This window comes from Cylas formicarius, unplaced genomic scaffold (genome assembly GCF_029955315.1).
Source record: "Cylas formicarius isolate icCylForm1 unplaced genomic scaffold, icCylForm1.1 PGA_scaffold_6__28_contigs__length_40554024, whole genome shotgun sequence".
Taxonomy (NCBI): Eukaryota; Metazoa; Arthropoda; class Insecta; order Coleoptera; family Brentidae; genus Cylas; species Cylas formicarius.
The window spans coordinates 4990594-5017988 of NW_026844347.1; the positions used below are offsets into that span (position 1 = coordinate 4990594).

At 34.3% G+C, this 27395-nt stretch overlaps 1 protein-coding gene across 7 annotated transcripts in view; it reads right to left on the reverse strand.

The window, feature by feature from the left end:
• LOC132704176 (protein sidekick) overlaps positions 1 to 27395 on the reverse strand; it is a 176754-nt gene that overhangs the window by 5916 nt on the left and 143443 nt on the right. For 2 of the 7 annotated variants that reach the window (XM_060674032.1, XM_060674031.1), the window contains exons 3-22: positions 17345 to 17521; positions 17011 to 17227; positions 12175 to 12708; positions 11526 to 11653; positions 10925 to 11020; positions 9138 to 9257; positions 8663 to 8815; positions 8480 to 8606; positions 8115 to 8416; positions 5657 to 5857; positions 5047 to 5073; positions 4636 to 4814; positions 4118 to 4571; positions 2532 to 3193; positions 2241 to 2469; positions 1882 to 2184; positions 1232 to 1828; positions 731 to 927; positions 434 to 673; positions 34 to 379 (exon numbers count right to left, since the gene is read on the reverse strand). In XM_060674032.1, the coding sequence (XP_060530015.1) occupies positions 34 to 379; positions 434 to 673; positions 731 to 927; positions 1232 to 1828; positions 1882 to 2184; positions 2241 to 2469; positions 2532 to 3193; positions 4118 to 4571; positions 4636 to 4814; positions 5047 to 5073; positions 5657 to 5857; positions 8115 to 8416; positions 8480 to 8606; positions 8663 to 8815; positions 9138 to 9257; positions 10925 to 11020; positions 11526 to 11653; positions 12175 to 12708; positions 17011 to 17227; positions 17345 to 17521 (5289 nt within the window). The remainder of the gene's footprint in view (positions 1 to 33; positions 380 to 433; positions 674 to 730; positions 928 to 1231; positions 1829 to 1881; positions 2185 to 2240; positions 2470 to 2531; positions 3194 to 4117; positions 4572 to 4635; positions 4815 to 5046; positions 5074 to 5656; positions 5858 to 8114; positions 8417 to 8479; positions 8607 to 8662; positions 8816 to 9137; positions 9258 to 10924; positions 11021 to 11525; positions 11654 to 12174; positions 12709 to 17010; positions 17228 to 17344; positions 17522 to 27395) is intronic. The other 5 variants (XM_060674033.1, XM_060674037.1, XM_060674036.1 and 2 more) reach the window with 5 other exon arrangements.

Genomic DNA, 27395 nt, shown 5'->3' on the forward strand with positions numbered 1-27395 from the left:
AATTATCACATTTAATTAGCAAAGGTAACCTACTCTCGTTCTCTTCTGTGGTTTCATATGTCACAATATAACCCATAATATCACCATTTCTTTTCTTTGGTGGATCCCACATTACCACTAAACTATTCATCGTTATATCCAAGAAGCGCAAATTTACTGGAGCGCTTGGTAATCCCTGTAAGGTTTTTACAATAATAGGAGAAGATCTCGGCCCGTCTCCTGCTGGATTAAACGCCAAAATTTGTATCCTATATTCTGTGTATTTGTCCAAAAAAACTAAGCTATGAGATGTAGTTGACGCGGCAACGACTTCAATTTCTTCCTCTAACTTTTTTCCTGCTTCCAATTCTTGAGGGGAATTGAGAACCAAATAAAATATCTATTAAAAAAAAAGATTAACTTAACCTTCAAGTACCATTTACTTATAGCTTACCTTATAACCTAAAAGTTCTCCATTCTGCATATGATGTTGGGGAGGCTTCCAGCGTAACCTTACTTCTGTGGATGAAACTGGCTCTCCTTGCAGACCTCTCGGTTCTCCTGTAGGTACAGCCTCCCCAACATAAACAGTAACAGGAGGACTAGCTGGTCCTTCACCCTGGATGTTAAATGATACCACAATAATTTCATAGTTTCGGTCTTGCAATAGTTCACTCAGCACCATCTTCCTTGCCTGAAGAAAATGATTTTCATAAAGAAACATGATTTAAAGTAAAAATGAATATGTTACGTTAATGCCCATAACTTCCTCCTTCGGGGTTGCTTGAAGGGCAGTGGGAAAATCAGATACGGGCTGGAAAATAACTCGGTAGCCTCCAGTCTTACTATCTCCACTCCAATACTGTTCTTCTATCGGTTCCCAAAATACTTCAACACTTGTTGTAGTTATGGGAACTGCTCTCAATCCACTTACAGCTTTGCTTGGTGCTATATAATAAGTAAAAAAAGGAAATAACTGCAAAATTAACTTTAGATAATCAAAAAAATAATTTACACAGACATGCCATCAGCAAACCCACTCTAGATTTAAGAGACGAATCATGGCAGTTATCAAGATAGATTGGGACCTCATCAACATTGATTTGCGTTAACAAAAGGTTATATATTTATTATTAATAATTTTGTACTATAGAAAATTCCTAAATAGTAGTTTTAATTAATTTTCGCTATAACCCATTTCTTTTTTTTTTTTTCATGTCGATTATTATCAATAAATAAATTTGCGGCTTACCAGCTGGGTAAGTTCGTACTTCAACAGACTCGGCACTGAACTTGCTTGGACCAATATCATTAGTGGCCTGAATTCGAAATCTATATGTAGTAAATGGTTTTAAGTTGGTAACAGTATAACTGGTCAATTGAGGATCCACCCTTTCAGACAGAGATTGCCAGGGTCCGCTGTCTTCCATTTTTTGAACTGTATAATAACGTAGAGGTGCAAATCCATCCCTACCAGGCGTCCAACTAAATGTTATAGTTCTACTTTGAATTTGACTTCTACTTATTTGTGGCACTGAAGGGGGTTGAGGGGGTTCTCTGTTATTAGTTGTGTAGACCAACGCATGTGCAGTTTTGCCCCATCCTAGTCTAGTTTGCGCAGTGACAGAAAACATGTAATATTTATCTGGGTCAAGTTGGGTAAACCGAAATGTTCTGTCTGAAGGAGGAAATTCTTTTGAATATTTGTTGTTTGTGTTTGCATTGTTAATGTGATATGTAACTTTGTAAGCTAAAATTTCACCATTAGGTTCTTCAGGCACATCCCAGATAATCCTAGCTGATGTAGAGGATACATCTGGGAATGAAACGTTTGAAGGAGCGCCAGGTACTAAAAAAATAACCATAAAAAATGTAACAAAACCATAGAGATATAAAATGTACCATCTTCGAAAGTTCTAACTCTTACTGCAGGTTTACTAGGTTCACCATCTCCTAACCGAGTGTAGGCCAGAACTTGTACATGATATGTCACAAATTTCCTTAATTCAGTTAATGTTGTAGTAAATGTAGAATTGTTTGGTATAATCTTGTAGTCCACTGACGATTTTGACTCCGCAGCATAGTAAACTTTAAATCCTTCTATGAGACCATTTTGATGTTCCTTGGGTATGTCCCCCCATTTTACAAGAATTGTGGTTGATGAAGTTGCGTTTGCAACTACATTCATTGGGCCAAATGATGGAACTAATGTTTAAAAGAATAAATCAGTTCCACAATTTATATTAAAATTCAACTTATACCTGATTCCCTAGTTCTCTCCAAAGCTTTAGGTCCTGGTGAAGAGCACCCAACATCATTACATGCCTGCATCCTGATTTCATACAAAGCATACTCTTCCAGTCCAATAATAATGTGGGAGTTGGCAGTATGATCCTCTATAGCGGCACTGTGCATATATCCAGTTCTTAACTGGGTATAGGTTATATTGTAACCTCTGGGATTGCCGAACCATTCGATCTGTTGTAAAGGCTGTGCGAAAAATAATACTACTGCAATCTGAATTAGTTAATAAGTGTTTGTTGAATGCTTACAATCCATCTAACTCGGAGTTCAGTAGCACTCATCGCTCTAACAGTGACATTTCTTGGAGGATGAGCAGGCGGAGCCTGGATAGTCTGAAATTCTTTAGTAGGCTCCGAAGGAACACTGGCACCAACTACATTACTAGCTATTAATCTTAGTCGATAAACAGTAAATGGCACTAGTCCAGTGACTGTTATTGTAGTCGCATCAGGATCGCTTATTTCATAAACAACAAACCAAGTTGCGTTTCTTGCAGTTTGTGCTTGGACCATCCATTTTGTAATAGAAGAATTACCATCAAAGCCTGGAGTAAACTGCAAAACCACCGAAAATGCTTCAATATTTGATAAAGCCAATTTTGAAGGAGGATGAGGTAGCACCGGTTCAACTCCTGACTGAATGATTGCTACTTTAGGAGGTCCAGGGCCCACTGCAGTCCAGGCAGTAACCTCAAATCTGTAATGCGTCGTTGCTAGAAGCTCCATAACTTTTAGGTCTAAAGTGTCCGCTGACAAATTTCTAACCCTAGATGTTTCAGGCATATCCTTGATTTGGTACTGAATCTGGTAACCAGTTAAAATACCATTAATTTTCTTTGGTGGCTGCCATAAAACTTTAACTGCTCTATCGCTGATGTCATCAAATTGAAGGTTGGTGACTTCGTCAGGAACTGCAAAATAAATGACACCATATTCAATGATTCAATTATTATTCGAAATTATGTATGTATTGAGAGATCAGAGTATTGAGATCAATATAGTCAAAATGTGATTTAAAATATGAAATAACGATCTTATGCTTGACAAGCTACCGACGCATTTCTTGGTTGCACTAGATATGAATAATGGAAATAAGATTTACAAATTACAAATATTGGGAAATTGTACCTACTTATAGATTGTCAAACATTGAAATGAGTGTGATATTAGGCTGAAGTTATTTTCTTAATTCAATATAGTTTTTCATTAGCAATTTAACAAAGAAGATATAACTCTTGATTGAAAAGAACAATTTTGTTTGATCTCTTAAATTTATGGATTTCCAATCAGCGTAAAACTTGCTTCTGAAGCTACCTAGCATTAACAATATCAAATTTTCAGATCTTGTTTGGTGCACTTTTTTAGACACTTCATATGATACATTAATGCGCGAGGTTTTCCACACTACAGGAAAGATACACCAAGTGCGACACAGGGTAGGTTAGCTACCAGAAAAATGTAATTTATTGATGCCATAACTATAAAACGTTAGTATTGAAAAAAAAAACGCTTTATTAAGTTCTTTAGGTTTATTAGGTAATCCAGCAAGTATAATACTGTTAAGTGACTTTTCACAACAGGATTAACATTACTTTCGGCTACATATAAATCTAGTGGCATGAGAGAGACAGCTATAACGCATAAAAATTTTGGGCTTTGGATAATGTTACACTAATAGTTAATAATATAATAAAACTTTTAAGGTATAAATTGATATCAGCTTTATGCCATAAAAGACGGTCGCAGGAGATATTTAAAAATAGTTCTAAGACTCATAATATCTGACCTATTAACAATATATTTGATATGGTTAGTTTTCTACATATTAGACTTACCATCTTCTTTCGTTTTAACAAACACCAAATCGCTAATTTCTCCATCCCCAGGATCAGTAAAGCATAGTACTGTTAGATTGTATTCAGTAAATTTTTCCAAATCCAACATTACCGCGGTTTGTTCAGCATATGGGTCCAGTAAATTTGGATGAACGGTCATCATGCCGGCCTCAATGTTGCCTCTGTTTTTCAACCAACGCCATGCTTGTATTTTGTAACCTTGATTTATACCATTGATTTTTTGTGGATCCGGTGGAATCCACCATATCTGCACAGCTGTCGAATTCAATGCTTCGACTCTTTTAATCTTAGGCGGAGCTTCGGGAACGCCCTCTTTTGTTTTGATTTTTGCACCTTCTGTGAAAACCCCGACACCCTTGTTGTTGTATGCAGCTATTTGAACTACATAATCTTTCCAGGTTATCAGATCTTGAATTAGATAATTTCGTTGAGCCTGAATAAAATAATAAAAGTAAAAAAAAGAAATATGAAGAAGAGCTAAATTAATGTTAACATACCTCATTAGTTATATTTCGAATGGTCCACGGGCTATCATTATAACCAAACAGTCGATACCGAATGATATAACCCAAGATTTGTCCATTTCTGTGCTCCTCTAGTGGGGGTTGCCACTGAGTAATGATTTCTGAAGAACTTCTAGCAGACCCAACAAAACCGACAGGCGGACCTGAAGGAGCTATAAGTAAAGTAAAAGTGAAATTAAAATAAATTCAGTTTCCATTTGATCTTCCTATGTCAAAAATGCAGAAAAAAATAACTTGAAGCACATTTCTGTGTAAGCAATGAGTGTAAAGTGATTTAGACAAAAGTGAAAAATGTTTTTCAAGCTAAGTAAGGAAAAAATAAATTAACCGCAACAAAAACCATGGATAAAACATGGCATGCAAAAAATTCAGAAACTTTCCCACCTTTAAAAGGAAATATATATGAGCTGCCTGCATGATAAAAACAAAAAAAAAACAGTTCACTGAGCTCCAATATAAATTTGCATACTATTAAATATTCTAGGCAAACACTTAGGAATGTTTTATTTTTCATAACACTTATTTATATTTCTAGTGCGCTACAAGTAATGACTGGGGAATATTGTCCCGAGGAGGTTACCTTACATGTAAACTGTCACATGACATCCAAGTAATATTATTTTGACCCGATGTAATATGTAATAATTCAGTTTATTACATATCTCAAAGAGGCTAAAATGGACTATGTAATAAACTCACAGTGTGTAGTACGTAACCAAAAGAATAAAGTATGTATGCATAAACTATTAGTAGCATACTGTAAGTATAATAAGTAGTACGAAATATTATTATACGTAGGTGATGGGTAAATACTAATAGCCAACTGTTTATAAATAAGTTATTTTGATCTGAAGTAGCCATCACATTCTAACTTCATTTATACAATTCTACAGTTTTTATGGATTCATTAATCATTATCATTACTGTGTTTATATAAATATTTTTATTTCTGGTAAAAACTGTATTTGTCGAAGATTTTAAAAATTATGTTCACCTTCTTGCGGCAACATGACTTGATTGCTAGGCTCTGATGGGCTGCCCTCTCCAACGCTATTGACTGCGCTCACGCGAAACTGGTAGGATGCGGCTGCTTTGAGGTTAGTTAACAAAACCCACCGTTGACCCCCGGAAACATTACTGATCTCTGTTATCCAGTTGAGTAGTGGATCAGGTATTGGGCCTGGAATGGGAGGTACTAATGAAACGCAATAATACCGCTTCTGTACAATATTGGGTTGAACTGGATCGGGTCCTTTAGGCTGAGCATGCTTAGTATTTCGTGAACATTTTGAAACTGATTTTGGATTTTTCATTTGAGTTTAGTATTTTACCCATAGTGGACCAAAACCAGCGGTAAATACATGCCCATGCAGTTAAACAATGTTTTTGTGTTGTAGTGTTAGTAAAAACTTAAATAAAACGCAAACTTGACAAAATAAAACTTTAAAACATATATATAGCAAAAACTCTAGGACTTCATTTGAAACTGTCTATATTGATACAGTCAGCCACTACAATATTTATTAGAACTGCTGCAGGCTAATCAAGTATACCAAATAGTCAACTTACGTCATACTGAAATAAATAAAATACCAAAAGTCATCTAACATCCATTAAAAGAAATAAAATAATAAAAAATAAAATAAATAACAAACAGTTTTATTTTGTACAATTTGGTGTTGTGGAAGGCACCCTAGGTTAAACCTCAAATGCGACAAAGTTATTTCGACATTTTCAAAAGAATGTGAAAACTGCATATAATCTCGTCCCTCTATTTGATTCCATCAATATCAATATATACACGGTGTCCGGAAATTCTAAGAAAAACAATCGTTTTTACGGAATATTTACGGACGTACAATTATATAGCAAATTGGGATTTATTTTAGACATACTCTACATTTTCTGGACACCTTTTATATTAATTTTTCAAAGAAACAGGCTAGCGTAATACTATTTACAAATCTTATGGATTCTTCTTGCGTCGGTTGTTGCTACAACAAACTTGTTGACGTTTCGCCAAATATCGTGTTGACTTCGTCAGAGCTTAACTTAAACTATATTTAACTGAAACTCAGGAGGAATCCAGAAGATATCTAAATAGCACCTTGTACATTATACATATTATACTAACCAAAACTAAGTAAAACTAGCAAAAATGTAGTGACCAATATTAATCGTTGAAAATATAGGGTATGTTAAGTAAAATATTTTAACTAACCAAAACGGGAAATCCTAATACGGCATTGGCTTCAACGTTGCACTAAACTAGAAGGCGCTTTCATGCATAATTAGGAATTATTTTTTTAATCCAGTTTTATTTTGCCCAACTGTGGGAGACTACCAGAAAAGAGTAAACCTGTCTAGGTTAAAATAAATCCAGTAATATAGATATGTCAAGCGTCTTGCGAAATAGTATCCTTTGAATATGCGTGTCATGAATTTTGCGATAACAACTGTCAAATAATTTAATACTATTATCAGATCAAACATTATTAAAATTCTTCGAAAGTCAGGCTTCATAATCAACAACCCTGTTTCTTTATAACGATTTGCGTTTGCTACCACATTTACACATTATTATAAAAAATCTAATATGTTGTGGTACATATGTGTGAGCAGGTGTCATTTTTGTATACAGATTGATTCAATATGAAAGGTAAATCTAGACATTCGAGACCTTGTACAATGGACATTGAACATTTACACCTGAGGTTATTTTAGATAAGAAATTATTTTTTTAATTAATTGATTAATTAATAATTAATATAATAAAACATGAACGTCAAATTTAGTCAATCGAGATAAAAATAATAAAAGAACATAATTTTTTACTGAAAAAAAAATTTGTTTACCATACCTGCATTCAGCTTTTAGTGTCACAAATATAACAGTTCATTATAGAGCTAAAAATGAAAAAACTTATGTAAATAGTGTAATCAATTTTAGCTAATTTGGATATTGACATTATCACATTTTTACGTTTTATGTAAAAAACAAGCAACACAAGTAAAATTTCAGGAACAAGTAAATATTTCTACACCCATCACCTTATGTACTAGTTTGAACATCAGACTGCAAATTTAATTTATATTTTTACAGTTTACCGCATATTCCACCCAAGTATATCGGCGTGTGCTGCAGAAACTTGTCAATATATATGAAATTTATCATTTTTGAATAGCATGCGTAAAACATCACCGAAAAAAAATTATTCAGTACACATATTTTGCATTTCTAAGAAAAACAAAAAAACTAACGAGCACAAAACCTTTCTACGTAATTTAAAATTATTTACACTTCTGCAGTGCCGCTGCTATTAATTAATAAAACCTAATAACCTCTATCCTAATAATAACCATACTCCAAGATATTAGTAACCAAAGAATTTCAACACAAAAACAACGTTTAACAGTATTTGCAGAAGGTCTTCTTTCCAACAACCCACTTACCAAAATCTGGTACTTCCCGCTTTTGCACAATGTATTGCTTAATGGGACTGTTCCCATCAAATCCAGGGGTCCAACTGACATTGACTGCTCTCTGGCTTCCATTATCCAATCTTTCAGCTTTGACATTTGTTGGGGCGAATGGTAGCTCAATGACACTGAGTTTAGCTGAGCGAGTTTCATTGCCCCCAGGTGAATGAACAGCACAAGTATAATGTCCAACATCTGATGCTCTGACAGCCTGAATTTCCAAAGTGCCATCTTGTAGGATGCTGATTCGCTGAGTACCTCTAGGACTTATCATGCTGGAAAGCAGGTAATAGAAATATCAGAGGTCCGTCCTAAGCTATATTTGTCTACATACTTACATTTTATCTCTAAACCAATCTAATTGATAAGGAACTTTCGGATCTGACGAAATTTTACATTGTAGAGTCGCCGTGTGGCCCAAGAGGACCCGCGTATCAACTGGAGGTTGTACAATTTGGGTTCGTACTGCAACCAAAACTGAACCTCGAAAAAATATTCCAACAAGCACACGAGTTACTGACCTAAGACTCCCAAATAAGCAGACCCTCTCACTTCACCTGCTTCATTTGCTCTAAGGCATGTGTAGTGACCAGCATCGCTTTCCTTAACAGCTGCGATCAACAGGTCCCCTGTATCTATGATCTGCACACGACTGGAAGTCTTCACTTCTTCTTCTAAAATTATGATCACAAAATTTGAAGTTTATATTATTAGAAGTTCTAGGGAATTAACAAAGCGAATTCTTTCAAGCTTCACGACTTAACAACTACCACACGCCATATAGGTGATAATTTATATTCCAAAAATATTTTCAAAAATGTAGCGTTGTCAGACGTACGCGAAACAAACTTTGTTGAATGAAACGAAATTCTAGATAACTGGCGAAAATGCACAAGTCGACGAATAAAAGCAAGAATTACTCAAAGGTGTGCTAGGAATGACTTATATATAGGAAGTATTCAAATGAATGTTTTGAACATATTTATCAGTATTTACCATTAAAAATCCAAGTAATATTCGGAACGGGTGCTCCGGCTGCTCGACAAGTCAGGGTAGCGTCCTTTCCGTCGAGAACAGTCAGATTTTTGGGGCCGAATTCCATCACCGGCTGTGCAGCTGTAATAACACCATTCAGAACACATACGTTATACAAAGCGGCAAATGTTAAGTGAATTCCATGCATCAAACAAATCACAAATGGACTAATACACTTAAAAAAAAGTTAAGTTTTTTTTTATATTTATTATAACAAAATCGAGCCTTACCCTGCGGGCCCAGAATATTTGCGATTACAAGAATACCCAAAGAAAAGCAAAATAGTTTTATTTCTTTAAATAGTGTTATGATAGACACAACATAATTTTTAAAAATATTATATTACAGTGTGCGTTTTGATTTATATAACGCATAAATTACATTCCGAACTTCCATTTTCACATCTTCAGGGTTTGGCTTTCTTCGTTTACACTTTTTAGTGTTCTTCAGTATTATATTGTGTTTTCTTTTGAAGAAAATTTTTCTGCCCAGTCTTTCAAACGATTCCAAAAAAAAAACAGAAAATTGCTTTCTATCATTCATATTGCTACTTAAAATTGTCTCACAACTTGGAGTTGTAAATAACTTTTTTTAAAAACGCTTCAAACAAACGTAAAAATTTGTTGATATATCGTAAGACCCGCACGGTTTTGAATTTACAATAAGATCGATTGTCCGCATTTCTCACACAGCAAAAATGTGTTGCAGGGGAGGAAAAACATTTTTAGCACCTCTTGCGTGATTTCCTTGAAGTTTTTTTTTCTTTTCTTTTTGTTATTCTTAAAAAAAATTAATAAAATAAACACTAACGGCACACTATACGTTAGTGGATAGTGGGTTCTTTTTCTGCTTTTACTGTTAATTTAAAAAGACGTGCATAAAGCTTGTGTACTGAATTTTTTCAGTTACATCTGTTGATTTAATACGCATATCATATAAAATGTTAATAGATTTTAACTTTGCAATTTTTCTTAGTACCTAATTTGTTTTCCTCGAGGATTTAAGAAATTATTACGCCATTGTTGCCACATTAGCAATGAGCTGCAGATATCAAATTTTTCATCGAAAAAGTAAACCCTGCTAAAAAACAACAAATCAATTAACCAATAGGAAGTGTTTCCGGAAATATGTAATTCTGTAATGTAACTTTGTGCACCATTTAAACGATTTTTTTGTTTATCCATTGGCGTTAATTATAGTTTTAGAAACTTAAGAATCGAAAATTGTCTTGTATAATGTATAAATTTTAGACACAAATTTTTGCTACGAATTTTGAAAATAATGAATGAATGAATGAAAAACCTAGTTTCGGGCTTATTGGCAAAAGGAAAATAACTCCCCCCAATCACTGTAACAAACAACAACTATATGTTGAAATAAACATCGATAGCATATTACAACCAATTTCCTGTAAGTAATCCAAAACAAGCACGACATAGATAATAAAAACAAAGGGACTCGTTAAAATTAATAATAAATAAGAAAGACGGTCACTTTGCATGCAACAGTCTAAGAGTGTACTACGTTTTCCCCGTCAAGTCGACATTTGATTATCCAATTGGTAAGACACAAAATTAATAGATCAAATTTTAAATAATAATGAACTGATAACTAAGAAATCCAATTTCAAAAAATGCGATCTAGGTGTGCTACAAAAACGGAATGTTCAAAACACAGTCTAACCTACATGTGCAAAATAGGTGCTCAAATTGCATAAAAACATAAAAGTATGCTCATTTCGTTCTTACATGGCGACATAAATACGAAATGCTGTTTGCCGCGACGCTCACCAGAGCTTCTCAGCCTTATCAGTTTCGCTGCTATGCTTCGCACATTTCTGAATTCTGAAGAAAACATTTTGCAGCATGCATTAAAAGTATCAGAACTATTTCTTAAACACAAAATTAACCGAATAATATGAAATGAAGGTTATTAGAAAATTTCCTCAATTTACAACTCTTATAACTTTCGGGCAACTCCAAGTTTATTAAAAAACGATTTGATATTAATCGTTTTATGCAAGATTGTCCCCTAAGGAACTTGCTTAAAGATGATCGGTATGGTCGGTCTCATTTTCTTATTTCTTAGATCTTGTGATAGCTATTGTACCGAATAATTATAGTGATAAATAAATTTAACTTAGTATTTTAGTATTCTAATATTTTCTTTAAGCATGATATTTATGCTTCACATGTTCGACCCCATTATATCATATGATAAAAAAAAATAATTTCTGTTCGCATTAACCAGAACTAATTTATTACACTAAAAATTCTAAATTCAAGTGAGATAGGTTTCTCATAAAAACTGCAGATAACGTCAACGAGGAAGATGAGAACATTTACTTACTCTTTACACGCAACCATGTAGATAGTGAACTTTCTCCCGCCTGGTTCCTCGCGAAGCACTGATACATCCCGTTATCCGCTATCAGCAACTTTTTTATTAGAAGTGAATTATCTTCTTCAACAACGTACCTGCGAAATTAGTAAAAAGTAATAAAGTTAAATAACGATTTTTTTTCGATTTTCAATATCATTTGGCATCCAAACTAATAAATTAGCGTTTTATCTGGTATATCAGACATTAATAACAAATGTTTTTGAAAATAAAAAAAAATCTCACTTCCTGTATTTATATATGCGGCATTCACTGGATTATTGGTATCTTATTTAGCTATAGTTGCATGTTTTTTTTTCGGAAAATTTGTTTTTTGCGATTATGTTACAAAACTTCATCGTTTGAGCAATTGCTTTGCTCATACCACAATTCCTTAGGAAAAGTTCCATTAAGAGAGTTTAAATCAAATTTATTTCCAAACACTTTGGAACACCCTTTCGGAAAGCATTAAACAAACATCATTGAATTTGGTTTTCATTTAAAACGGTGCACTCACTCTACGGGTATTATAAGAAAGTTTTGCAGAAACCGGGTTTTTAAAATAAAGATGGTAATTAAGCCTCCTGGGGGTATTTTTTTTTGTTCAAATGATACGCACCTTTTGTCGGACAAGTCGAGCGTTTCGGTGTTTCTGTACCAAGTAACATTCGGCTTTGGTATGCCGATAACGTCACACGGAAGGCTCAACTGAGAACCGTAATCGCCCAACGTTTCTGGTCGGGTGTTGCTAAAGAACCGCGGTTTTTCGAGTACCACAACCTGCGCGGATGCCCTGACCATTGCGAAACCACCCGATTTCAAATTGACGTTGCACTCGTACTGGCCACTGTGGGTGGTGTTGATCGAGATCAGAGTGAGGCTGCGGTTCCAAATGTCGTTTAGAGAGTAAGAGATACCCGCACTCTCGATTGGGATACCATCTTTGAACCACAAGGTGTCTAATTCGTGGAGGGGTCGCGCATTCGCGATACAATCAAGGGTGGTTTGGGGCAAGCCTTTCACGATTTCGAGGTCTTCCGGGGGAATGACGATTGTTGGGGCGTCGTTATTATTCTCGTTCGATTGTTCTACGGTCAGTCTTACGTAAGCGCTGTTCTCCTCTTTACCTTCTTGGGTGTTTATTGCGCGAGCCCTGAAAAAAACACTTTTCGTTGAAATATTATTATATAAATCTAATTCAGCTTTTAATTTATTTCGTTCATGAATAAAAAAACTATATACGAAGTGTGGTCAAAAAGTAAGATAAGTTTTAAGAATTTATCAAAAAGCATTTATTTATTTATCAAAATTAATGTTGTCCCCTTCAAAGTAACCCCCCCCCCCCCCTCAAAGATATAATACACTTGTGCCAACGTTTTTTTCAATCCTCGAAGCACTTCTGCTAAGCACTTTCTGGTATAACCTTGAGATCTTCCGCGTTTTCTTCGTATAAGAATTCTTGATGGACTACGCCACGATATTCAATGAAAACTGTAAGCAAAACCTTGGCATTTGATCGAAATTGACGTGTTTTTTTCGGCCTTGGCGATTTTTCGACTGGGACGACTGGGCTTTGGTTTGGACATCATAACCTCACGATTCGTCACCAGTTATGACCTTTTTGAGAATCATCATTGATGCTCCTTCGACGGTACTTTTGTTTAAAATTAAGCAGTTTTCGAACTAATTTTGTTGTTACAAAACTTCGGAAAAAATTGCATGGCACAAGCCAATAGAGACGCTGACGTCTTCAACCACTTCTCTAATAGTGACTCGACGATTTTTCAACACCACTTATTTTGCTTCTTCAACGCTTTCATCAGCTATTGACGTGCTGGGGCGTCCAGAGCGACGTTCGTCATCGACGTCTTCTCGGCCATCTTGGAACAGCTTGTACCACTTATAACCATTTTTTTTGCTCAAAGTAGATTCACCATATGCCGTTATCAACATTTTAAGTGTTTTGCTGCACTGTACTTAATTTTTTACACCAGCCGAGCACAGAAAACAAGTCTAACGCTTCTGTCTCACAAATAAAAAGTAAACGTGCAAAACTGGCTGATACTGTGAACATATGTCAAGGATATGCATACCAAGCTAACAAAAAAAATATATCGAAGATCGAATGTACGTACCCCGCCCACTTACATGGTAAGCAAAAAATTCAAACCAAAATATTCTAGTTGTTTTTATGACATTTCTACTAAAATCATTAAAAAATTGTAGAGTTGATCTGGTCAGCACTAATATTTCTATTACACAGAATTTATATTGCGAAAAATACAAGTTTTCAAGAAGTTTTACTTTTGAAGTTATTTATTATTACTCCCTGTATATTATAACACTTTCGGATTAAACCACTAAAATTAACATTTATTTTCAATAAGGTTTATGATAAGTATACCTATATATACCTTATACGGATTAAACTTACGAAATTCAATAACTCATATTTTATTTCCCAATTGTAATAAATGTAGCGGTTTATATAGGGTGCCAAAAATTTGATGATTTGGTGATGGGTGATGAATTTGATAAATTTTTCATTTGGTATTTTCCAAGGAGCTGTCTTAATAAAAGTTTTATTGCATTTGGTTTCCTGTGGTATCTTGGAATGTCAGAAAATTTAATTTTCCTATAGCGTTATTACTGTTTGTAATTGTTGAGATTTTGATCGCAATTTTGGTGTTATTATTTAGCGCAAATTAAGGTCTACCCATCTAGCGTGTTAAACTCTTATTTGGCGATCTTTTGTTCCGATAAATAAAAAATAAATAAATTTTGATTGCAGTGATGTCTAGCGGAGGTACAAGCAATGAAATTCTGATCTTATTGATATTTATTTCCGACAATGTTAAAAGATAGAGTAAATAGTATATTATGCAACAAGCGGGGTAAACGAGATTTGACTAACGAGTTTATTTGGTACGAGCGGAGCGAACGTGTTGCATACTATACCTTTTCTACGACTGTTAGTTTTTGGGTATATTTTCACAAAACAACACGAATACATTCACTGACATGTCTGACATGAAATGTCCGAAGTGGTTCGGATTCGTGGGAAACGAAACTGACGTGGTAAAATGACCCTCCCCGCACGCTAGATCGGTGTGTAATTAGGTATTTTACCGACGGGAGTAGAATAAATCATTTAATTTTAGCTTTGCATTGTCCAATTCAGCTATCTGTAAAATAAGATTATTTCTCAAAAAACGGGATCTAAAATGAAATAATGCGATTTCCGGAATTTTCTCTTTGCCGCTTTAGTCATAAATTTTTTCACCCCAATTTCACGACACTTTTCGAAATAGAGCGCCGAGTGTCCTTAATTGGCCACCCGGTACAGCTTTGCAAGGCTTAACTCTTTTTTTAATATAAGAAAGTAAAAGAAAGTGCATTGTCGGCGGATTTTTGTCTACGTGTGCTTTATCTCATTTAAAGTAAGGCAAATAATGGTTTTTATCCATTCAGTTCGTCTGATGCGAACAAATCACGGTATTCGAATTTTGTAACAAGGAGAAGCCCAAGAATTGTCTGACATACAAAAAGTGTTTAACTGACAAGTACAAGTTTCGCGTGATTCAAGTGAAGCGTTGAGTTTTTTGCTCCCCAATACCGCAAGTTTAGTAGTTTAGTAATTTTGTCAGTAGTACCCCGGCACATACGTTACATGTGGATAGATTACGATTTGAAAGTCAGCCATATTAGTTTTATTCGCTATTCAAAATCACATTGACTACTGTCACAATATTTTCAAAATACAGGTCATCACCTAATACCGCCGTATAACAATTCTAAAAAGTTTCTTTTCTTCCGTAGCAAGCACATGTTCATTACATTTTCAAAACTGTGAGATCAAGGTAGGCGGGTTTTTCAAGTTATTGGTCCATTCGTTTCGCCATTTTTAAAATTTAGTGGCAAACTTTATACCGCCTTGAAATAAAAGAACATTAAAGCGACTTTCTTTAAAATTTACGATGTTTCTGCACTCTACGGCGCTGACTTTACTACTGTTTTATTAAACATTTGAAATAATAAATATTAGGAATTTTTGTAATCAAAAATAGACTGTTTGTATAACACTACGGCTATCACCACGTTGCATAGTTATTCTCGAAATATGTAGTTTTCTTCTCCCCACTCTAAAATACCCAATTATGTACGAATTAAGCCTGCGGTCTAGGTATATTAATATTAAATTAATATAGAGTTTTAATTGGATAAAGAATATTTTTTTTTTGCAAATACCATCTTAGACACCGATTAGTTGTATGTATTTTACTGTATCAGCGTACATATTTATTATAATTATATTGCAAGATATAGAAGATCATTGGAACAACTTGTATCTTCACAATTTTTATTTGTGCCCTATAAGTTGGAAAGTCACAAAAATTCAAAAATATTACCACACCATATAAATATTCCTTGGAATCGTAACTTGCAAATATATCAAGGGATTTCCAATAAAAAATTATGAAGAACCCGGTATAATAATTAAAAAAAATTATCAAAACACTTATAAACAAGGGAGGTAGTACTTTACAATACTATTGAGCCATCCTGTAGATATAGATATAGACAGATATATATCAGTGAATACGAAGCATTTTACGTTATTTTGCATTTTTTATCTTATATTTCGTGATAAATTAGACAAAATTCCAATAGACAAAAACCAAATATTAACATATAGTTTGGACTATATTGCTATCAGCCTGCGTAGCAAAGATTTTCCGAGAATGCCTCCACCAGAACCATTTCCACACACTGAACTCATTTTCCCATTTAACATTTAACGAAGTTTAGGCATACTTCGACAAAATACTGCCCTAAAAATACCGCATCTTATTGACCATGTGTCAGCGGTCAAATTGGTTGTTAAATGCCGCAAAGTCATTGGTTAAAAACGAATGCCCAATGGACCTTCTCGATTTTTTTTTTAAAGTTGCTTCATAAGTTCCTGCATTATTGGCATCGACCGGGAATGTCGATGCCAATCGATATCTTTAGTGGCTATATGGTTCGGACCAACGGAAACTTTTGCCTTGACATTTCTAGTATTTGTAACGTCTTTTTCAGTGACGACTATATTTTTTTGAATTATATTGATCTTAGTGTAAGTACGCATCTTAAAAAAAAACTTTTGTAATAACAAAATTACTAGAAAGAGACAAGCTTCTCCGATCATATTAAAAGTTTATTTTCTCAGACTATAACACTTAATAATTTTTGGTTTAACAAAAACATTCATAAAAGGACACCCCAATCGATTGGTGGATAAATATGCAGGCTACTACATAAAGAAACATTTTTCAAATTAATGGGAAATGCGATTTTTAATTGCTGGTTACAACCAATTTAATCGGCAAAAAATACCGGAAGTTCTATACTCCTGATTTGAATTTGTTCGGGCTGTATATGGCAAATTTCATATTTATTCATCATGTCTTACCTATACGACTTCTGATCAAATTTGTCAGTTGCCAAAATAATGAGCTGGTTCGTTTTTGATCGAGCATACTTCTGGGCGTACGGTAATACGCCTTCATCGGTTTGCCACGTCACATCAGGTGGTGGCACCGAATCGATTTCTGGAAGATCGATAATTGCCGTTTCGCCCTCTTTTACTGACATCGTTCTTTCGGTTTGGTCTTTGAAGACGCCCATATCTGAAAATAAATCAAAATTGGTGCAGCTTAAAACATTTGGTCAACGCTTCAATAGGATCAATACTGGTGTTTAAAAATGAACCCAATATAGCAAAAATCATGTTAGTATTTACTCACATGCTACAATAATTTTGATTTCTTCGCTTAATATCGAGCCGATCTTATTCGCTGCTATGCATCGATAGCTTCCACCATCTTCGTGTTTCGCTGAGATGATCTTATAGAATGGATCGGTGGAGAACTCGGTGATGGGCATACCATCTTTAAGCCACTTGAATTGGGGTGGTGGGTTACCTGAAACAAAGTTACAATTTAGGGGCTTCCAAAAATAATACTGAGAAATAGAAAAGTACCTATTTGCAGTAAAATAACACTACATAACAAATTTCACTTGTCTTGTTTATTGTGAATGTGTTTTTTGCAAGATTTAGATTTAAAATAGACCCCTTGATTCTATAAATGAAACTGTTAGACTTTAGAAAAACAAATATATTAGAGAAAGCTTGTTTTTTAGATACCTAAATATAATATCTAAAAAAAAATTTCAGCTTTCCTAGTATCAATTTTGTTGCCAACATGACGAATTTCAAACTATCTTTTTCTGATTCGATAAAAAAGATAACATGATGTATGTATTTTTTAAATATAAATAATCGAATTAATACGATTTTTACATAAAATTCTAAATGACTTTTTTCCCACTTACGAACGTAAATATTAAATTTTATTCACTTTCATTTTGTTATTGTATTTTACTGACATTTATTTGTTATTTAATATTTATTCATCTGGTTTAAGTTAAGTTTAGGAGAATGTTGTTACTTTATTTTTTAAATATTTTAAAAAAAACTTCAACGTTTCAGTTGTTTTTCACCATCATCGACATTGCTTTTTCTTTATCTCTATCGCATTCACTCGCTTAGCTCATAATCTCATACTTACTTGATATAGAATAAAAAAATATAGCACCGCAATAATGAAATTAGACACTCGTTTATTGCATATGAGATTATCCGTCTTGAATAATTGACATCAAATAACATGATTAAGATCGTTGTTTCCGTAATTGAAGGAGTAACCTATCAATAGACATAAATTAAGAACATATTTATGTATCTTATATAAGGAGAGCTAGTCAATGTAAAGTTATTCATACAGTTCTATTTTATATTAGAAGTTTTAGTAAAACAAAATGAATAAGCCGTGAAGCACAGACATACACACACCTTGATTTTACAGTTGCACAATTTCTATATATGAAGTTGGCTTCTCACTTGGATTGTTTAGGATGTGTAACGACATTGAGCAATATACATTTTTGTTTCTATAGATATTTCACATTCATTCAATAAAAGCGAATTACAGCAGGGTGTTGAACTTTAAATTTTATTATTTGGGGTGATGAGGATGATAATAAAAAAGTTATCTGCTTATTCGACTGATTTTTTATTTCCACGCTTTTATGGAACATCTTCTATAACTGAAACTACTTTTAAAATGTTATAGTCATAGTCGTCTTTGCATAAAAATAATTATTTTTGCCTCTTCAGACCCTCAAAAATTGCTTCTTATGACACAGGTCCAATAACGATCGTTCTTGACCTACACGTTTGTCCAATTAAAACTAGAACTTCGTATAATCTCTCCATACGCCGGATTCACTCAATTTCCGCCATAAAGCACAAAAGACGTAGTAATCAAGTTCTCTACTTCTCGTCCTTCCTAACGAAAATTGCCCAAATAACGAACTAGAGCGGGCGAGATGCCTCCGCCGCCTACCGTTTGGACCCCCCATCTCTAACCGTATACACAGTCGGCAACAGGTGGAGTCGCATTATAATGGATCTCCTGTTGCTCACTCGAGAAAAGATTTTGTTGCTTTGCCGATAAGTTACATCAAATTTACACCGCATCATAATTCTGGAAAATTTTTTGTCTGACGATGCCTTCTCAAATCCATACTTCCATTTCTAGGTGCCTCAATTGTTTTTTTTTTTAGAAATTAGACCTCGTTATATGCGATAAGTATTTTGGAAAAAATATAACACGGAGTTCCATTACATTTTCCCCTTCCGAAAACTGAAATTTTGCAAATTTGCTGTATGGGAGTTCAGACTATCTCTTTTTATAACAAAAAAGGAGATATCTTGCTATAGCAAAACGTCGAGGTACCTTTACTATATTGTTAAAATTAAAATATTGAACGTTAGATAAAAGCGTAAGAAAGTATTTACTAAGCCATATTTGGCTTCGCCAAGTAATTAATTCTAAAAATATTTTTTTAAATCTCTAAACTAACAGTTTTTTGACAAATGAAGGAGTATTGTGATTTTAATAAGTGCACAAATAAGACTCAAAAACGCAGCTCTACCGCTTCAAGTGAATATTCCCCAGAGAAATGACACAATTTCGGTCTCGAACATACGAAAACAATTCCTAGAATTAGGAAACAGTTAGCCCAAAATTTATATATTCGGATTACTCCCAGAAATATCAATTTAACACCGTGATTCAGTGCTACGTCGCCAGCTTGTTGGGAAAAAATAGCAAATATTAAAAAAAAACAAGTCTATATCTGCTTAATATGATCAACTGCATTGCTAAGGGTTTAGTAAGGCGAAAATTAATTATGTAGAGGCTTTTCTAAGCTCTTCGCTATTTGATGAAATGTAAACAAATTATTCTCCGATTTTTTAAATCCTGTTTATGCCTATCTAATTCTGCTATTTGCTCTTTACCACTTACACCTATAACAATCGATGCAAGTTTTTAAGTAATTTACCCTTTTATTGCTTATCTAGTCAGTCCTGAATACAGAATAAACGTGGTACAATTACATTCTCGATATAAAAATCGATTCAATACGCTGTTTACCTGAAAATACCTCTTTGTTCAACGCAAGACATAAACAAGCGTTTAGAAATGGCTTAAACCGAACATCCAGACTGCTGCATCCAATTTTGTCCCGCGCCTTGTCATTAATTATAGTTAATTATCTTGGACGCAAATCTATCAAGAATTGCTTGTTCTGCATTTATTGTCATTCATATATGGCGTTACTGTCTGACATTGTTATTCAAGAACACTTTGAGTTTTTTTTTTTTCAAGTCAACCATAATTATAATTTTTAACTTAAAATAAAATTAATCAACGACAAAACAATAAGCCACTGACTCAATGCCTCAAATTCGACATAGACATCAAAACTAAACACCGACCTAAATACTTCCAAAATAAATTCTAACTCCAATGGAGAAAATTTGCACTTTATAAAGTGTTAGGCCGGTTTGATACCGTGATGTTTAAACGAAGTTAAAACGTATTTACCGGTAAATATAGGATCGGATATTGCAGTCTCGAACAGCGCACGAATGCGTTCGGAGGTGTTATTATTGATAAATGAATTACCGCTCGGTGTAAAACAGTTTGTGAACTGGGTTAATTCGGTTTTACGATAAACAGTATGCATTTTTTTGCCGTACCTTTTTTTTAATGTATTTATTTTGTTTAAGGAAAACTACGAGGGCGGCTTTTTATATTGCGGGAGTTTTTATAGGGAAGTTTGACATTTTGAGTTAGGTTTACTCAGAGGTTTTGGCGAAAGAGTGTTCTTCGTGTTTTTTGTGATAAATTAAAAAAATTGTGACGGTTAAAAATGGAACTTAACCGGGAGCAATCTGGTGCAATAATTTTTTACAAATTTAGACGCGGACTAACTCAACAATGCATCGATGAACTTAATTCGACTTTTGGAGTTAAAGCACCATCTAGGACTACCATTTATCGCTGGTTTTCGAATTTCGTGAAGGTCGTCCAAAGTCGATGGTTGTCCAAGAAAATATTGATGCAGTACGGAAACTGATTTTGCAGGATCGTGATGTGACTTACAATGAGATTGAGGTATCTTTGGGCATTAGTGGGTCGAGTATACATACAATTTTGCATGAACATTTGTCCGCTAAAAACATTTGTTCGCCTTGGATTCCACACAATTTGACATTAGCTCAAAAAAAGGCTTGTGTTGACTGGTCGACGGAAATGCTGAAAAAAATAGGATTGCGGTGCTTCCAAACACGTCTATGATATCATCAGAAGTGATGAATCACGGATCTATGCATATGAACTTGAAAGTAAGCAGCAGTCGACTGTGTGGGTCTTTCAGAATGAGACAAAGCCCACAAAAATTGTTCGTGAGCGAAGCACCTCGAAACAAATGGTAGCCTGTTTTTTCCAACTAACTAACCAAAACTGGCCACGTTGCAACTGTTTCTTTGATCAGTCAATTCTGAATGCTACACAACCATTTGTTGGCCGAAAGTCTTTGACGAAATTAGAAACACCAACCGCCGAAAAAGAATCACTCTCCACGACGACAATGCTATCACTAACCTATTAGTGCAAACAAAGAACTTTTTGAGCATTAAAAATGTTGATTTGATGAGCCATCCACAATATGGTCCTGATTTAGCACCTAATGACTTATTTTTATTCCAATACATATAACGTGGTCAACGATTTTTGACATCAGAAGAAGCGATTGATGCGCCTAAAAAGCATATTTTGGAGGTGCCCGAATCGATGTGGGAAAAGTGCTTTGATGATTGGTTTTATCGAATGCAAAAGTGTATTGGTCATCAGGATGAATAATTTGAGAAACAATAAAGTTATATTTTTTGGTAGCTTACAGTTTTTTTATTACAAATCTCGAAATATAAAAGGTAGCCCTCGTATTAATATACGAACAAGCGAGTCCTAGCTGTTTAAATCGAACCATCCTAAATTTATCAACAATGCCTTTTATTACTATAACCGTCATAGTTAAAAATAGATGTGTTCGCGGTAAGGATTGGCGCCAACAGGGGGTAGGAAAACCTAAAACTACTACCTATCTCATTTTTTACGATCAGGTTATTTTATTGGTTATTTTACCAACAAGGAATTATCTGAGTACTGGCGGGTCATAACAAATATATACCTTACCACGTAACATTATAGTAAAATAAATGTCTACTTTTATTATTTAGGAAATGACTGCATATATTCGTTGCTACGTCCGTAATAAAAAAAAGGTCAAATCAATCAAGTTGCCTTTGCTGGTTGCTAGGATAATTATTGCATTGTTATAAACACCACATTTCTATTATCCCTTGACAGATTGCGTGTATCTAATATGTTTTACGTATTATTTGTGGTTCGTTACAATCGCTGGATTGTAAAAAATATTTTGCATTATTGGTAACAAATCATGAAACTTTACAACTCGAAATCTTGAAAACTTTTGATGGTCTACAGACGCATTTGTGGTAAAAAACAATACGGGCACATATACATGAGTTGATTGTAATTCTTTAAGTTCTCAAATTAACCTATAACTTTGATGAAATTGTTAGAAAATTTGTTTTAAAATTATATCGGCTTCGATTTATTTAAAATAAGTACATTATTTTTACAATATTTATTATTTCTGCGCGAATGAAATGAACTGTTCTACAATTCTAAACGAAAACAAGGTTGCAACCTCGTCGCTGCAGCAAAAGTGCAAATAAATATGCACCAGATCTATATCAGTAGCAGTAAAATTATTTTAAACGAACAATTTTATCGATCTCGATTCCGTTTTTAATTAATCATTATTGTTAGATTCTAATTAAGTCAGCATCGTAATTAAAACAAATTTGAAAATGAGTTTCGGTATATATAAAGTCCATTCGGCTATGAAATGAGTTCTCAATTAGTGTGGCTACGGTGTAACCGTATATATAAAAATAAATACAAATGCAAAAAAGAAGTAATTATAAAGGTTTGGGGAGTTTTATTCATAGGACCAAAAATAACATTAACTAAAATTGAGACAAACTTATTTACTATATTGGGTAACAGTGCTGATTAAGAGCGAAAGTTGAAAGAGACTAGGTCGGCATTTTGTTGCGATTGCACCAGCACTCTAAAAGTAAGGATTAGCAAGTAGATTTTTTTATATTAATAGTGGTGATTCGCTTCTTACCTCTGAATTCCTCTGGAACGGGAACTATTTGTAAAATAATAACCGAGTATCCAAGAACTATCAGAGCCAATGAATAACAGAACAAATGAATAAAAATAAAATTCTAAGCTGGACTGACCTACTCGACTCAACACGTCCTGTTTGAATCAAAGCTACAAAGGGTTGGGGAATTTTGTTTGACTACTTGGGGGTTTGGATGAATCCAAATTTGACATAGAATATTCCTAGGACCGTTTTTGTTTAACGCGTACCATATAGATTTATATTAGATATTATAAAACTTATAAGATCTATGGTAACCAAGGAAAGTTTTAGACGTTATACGGGAATAAGACGAGACGAGACTATACCGCTTAGTAAATACGCTCGGGTAAAAATAGTTTTTGTTTTTCGTTTAACTCTATGAGAATTAGAAACCTTTATAATCAGTTAAAATAAAATTGAAAATAACAAACATTTCCATTAATCACATTAGGATAATTAATGAGTTATAAGCTGTACACCTGTTGCTAGCAAAAATTTGTGTTATTTAAAATTCTCGCGTGTCCTTGAATTTCACATACTAATCACCTGCAAAAAATGCCACATCCAACCTGAAAATTGTCTAAAAAGCGGAAATGTTGATTGTGCATCTTAGCAAAACAACACGAAAACATTCACTGATATGACCGTCAGAACTGACAAACGTCAGAATTCAAAACGCTAGAACGGTGCATATTTTAGAGAAGTAAAAAAAGTTGTATACAAATCCGACAAGCTTCATTAAACGTTATTTTTAAAAATGAATTTTTATTGTTTATTAAAATTTATGTAGATTTTGATTTTTGACCCATGTTTTCAACATTGTCTCCGTTTTTCGATCTTAATGTAAACATATTGGTATCGTTGAATAAAAGAAAGACAAACGCTTAGTCCGCTATGCATGAGACGGCGTGCCGACACGAGCTCGGTATTTTTCGACTTTTATTATGGCCGCCTGTGGTTTACGCCCGGACTTAAATTAAACTTGGGGGTTTTTGTATTTGACGTTTGTATGCGAGGGTATATGTATACGTGTGACATTTCAACCAAACACCCTTCGTTACTTTATTTCATATAACGGAATCCAAAAGTTTCGTTGCATTTGGATAAAGCACGAAATAGATAAAAATAACCTAAGTAATCAAATAGGACCTTTCAAAGCGAAACGGTGGACCAAAAATAAAACACACCGACAAGGCAAATCATCAGTATGATGCCCAACGATAAGATTTGGTGAAATTACCTGTATCATAGCAACATTCGTAGGTAGGTGTACTAGAACATAAAGAAGAAGTTAAAGGAGATAAAATCATGTAACAAAACATCGCATAAGGAGCCCTGCTCACGATATATTTTAATGTATTCCCCCAAAATCTTTTATTACTTTTCGTAGTTGTACCGATTTGAAAAAGTATTATTAAATCTAAAGCGATGGTACAAATCGTTGGTGTTTGATTGAACTGATGCTGAATTGATAGCTGCTACGTGTTATCAAGTCCACACTAATTTTAATTCTAAGATTACGAGGCTTATATACAATACTATAGCGTTCACCCAGTGCAGTCAAGCGTGAGGTTGTTCCGCTATTACGTCAACATTGGCTCTATTAAAACTTGTAGGTATTTCCACCCACGCTTGGATTGCTAAAGATGTTTCCATTGTTTTTAATGATACAGATTACTTAAACTTCGGACCATTTGATGTGGTGTTGTTTGGTCTAGACAAGTTCCGCGATTCCTGAGCTTTGGATTTCACCCCTCATTGTGCATTTTCTGTGTTCTTCAATCCTAACGTCTTTTTGTTCCTCCGATATATGACATTTCACATTCACAGGGTATTCTGTAGATACACTCTTTCTTTTCAGTCGATATTTCTGGCTCTATAATGTAGTTCCGAACTTAAATACAATCTTAACTTTAAATTTCGACTAGTGGTTTTTGAGATTCCGTTCACGTATGGGATCGTCCAGAGAGAGAGAGAGAGTATCTACCTCACATCGTTCTGGTGTTGCATTCCGTTTGCAATTTGATATTGTTTTGTCAATACTTTTTTATCTATAGATCTATATCGAATGACGCTTCGTCACTGCATCTTGCGATTGCTGTTTTGCAGAGTGTTCGAATGATTGTTAGTTAGTTAGACTTGAAGTTTAAATACTGCGCAGTATATGTATGGTTTTCTATAAACTTACTTACTACTTATTAGGAGATCTAGAAACTATAGGCAGCCGTTCTTGATTCAACACAATTTCAAGCTCGGGTGGTCTACAACTGCATTCGAAAAGCGTAAGTTTAAAGAGGCTCTATTCATTAAAAACAATGGAAACATCTTTAGCAATCCAAATACCTACAATATAGATACTATTAAGAGAGCGCATCAATGTTCCATAACGGGTAGTCTACTCTAGTATACCGGGTGACACAAGAAAGTGGGAACACTCTATAACTTTTAAAAGGCTTGAGATAGCGATTTGAAATTTGGAAAGGGTAATATAGGCTAATTGTCCAATTGTTGACAATATGTAGTCAATGTTTGCCACTTCCGGTTTGAGCAGAAACGACAGTAACGTTGTCAAACTATATTTTTTTGTTTTTTTGAATTTTTATTTAATTTTTGAAAATTGTTCTTATAAGCTCTGTAAATGAAACTTTTCTTTACTTGTCTAATGGAAAATAGTATTTAATGTAATGAACTAATAATTTTTTAGGATAACCTAGTTTTTTCAAATAGCACCCAAGTGGGACAAAAACTTAAAAGCAGTATTTTTTTTGCAACATTTTGACTAACCAAAATTTTCAAAATCTGTTTAACGGAAGGTGATACATGTACCCGGAAAGTTGTGTAAACAAAAAAAAAATATGGAAGATTAACAATCTCCTAGTATTTCCAAATCGGTGGTGGTTCAAGCAACTAACTCAAGAATCTTCTCGTACAATTTGTTGAACGACATCGCTGTAAACTATGAGACAGCTGAAAGGATCTACTTGAGTCGTACAACGTTTTATTTAATTTTGCCTTTTTTACTAAATTTACTTGGTTTACGTGTGGTTGCGAGTTCTTCAGAAAATCGAGTTGGCCAATGAAAAAATTGTCACACCTTTTTGTCACTCACCATATAGGTCCGTAGTTTCTACTATTTTTCCTGTCACAATTACAAAAATCGAAGAAGGAAAAAAACTTACTTTGACAGCTTAGAACCATAAAAAATTGTTCCGTTCTCCATTTGTTAAATTCAAAACAAATTTGGCGCTAAGGTTTTCGCAATTCGAGGCAACTTTTTCATGAAACGAAATATGCTAGCAAAAATTTTTTTTGTGGTCGCGTCTGTAAAATACCTAATTACTCACCGATCTAGCGTGCGGGAAGCGTCACTGTACCACGTCAGTTTCGTTTCCCACGAATCGGAGCCACTTCGGACATTTCCGGTATTTTACCGCACGGATTTGGGAGCAATCGGATGTTTTCGGAGATATTTCCCACGCTTTGAATTTTGACGTTTGTCTATTCTGATGGTCATGTCAGTGAATGAATTCGTGTTGTTTTGCGAAAATGTACCCAAAAACTAACGGTCGTAGAAAAAGTATAGTATGCCACACTTTTTAACTCACTCGTTTATTAAAAACTCGTGAGTCAAATGCCGTTTACGATACGTTTTTGGAAATTCCTGGTAACCCATTTCCTATTTGCGTTATCGTAAAGAGAAAACTACATTAAAATTGTGAAGTCTAATGCCGTCGAGTGAGGTATATCAACGAACAATACTGTCAAGAAATGTACGCCACTGATTTTTTGCAATTTTCATTATTACTCGTATGAGCCACTAAAAGTAAGACTTTTTTGACTCCTGAGTGGTTTTCGTATCTTGCTTCGTTTTTGATCAATTAAACTTAGTGCTAAAAAAAATACCCCAAAGAAAATGATGAAAATACCCATCATAAAACTCAGCCTTTATAACAAATCTTTTCTCCCTTTTTTTTTAATTGGATAATTGTACAAAAACCGCCAATTTCGCTTATGTCGAGAGAGCGACACCAAATCTTTTTTGAAGAATACCCATAAAAACAATTTGGAACCGACGAATCAAGTGATCGCAGAGAAAATTGGATACGTCTGTAAATCTCTTGCCTCTGTAAGATATGATTT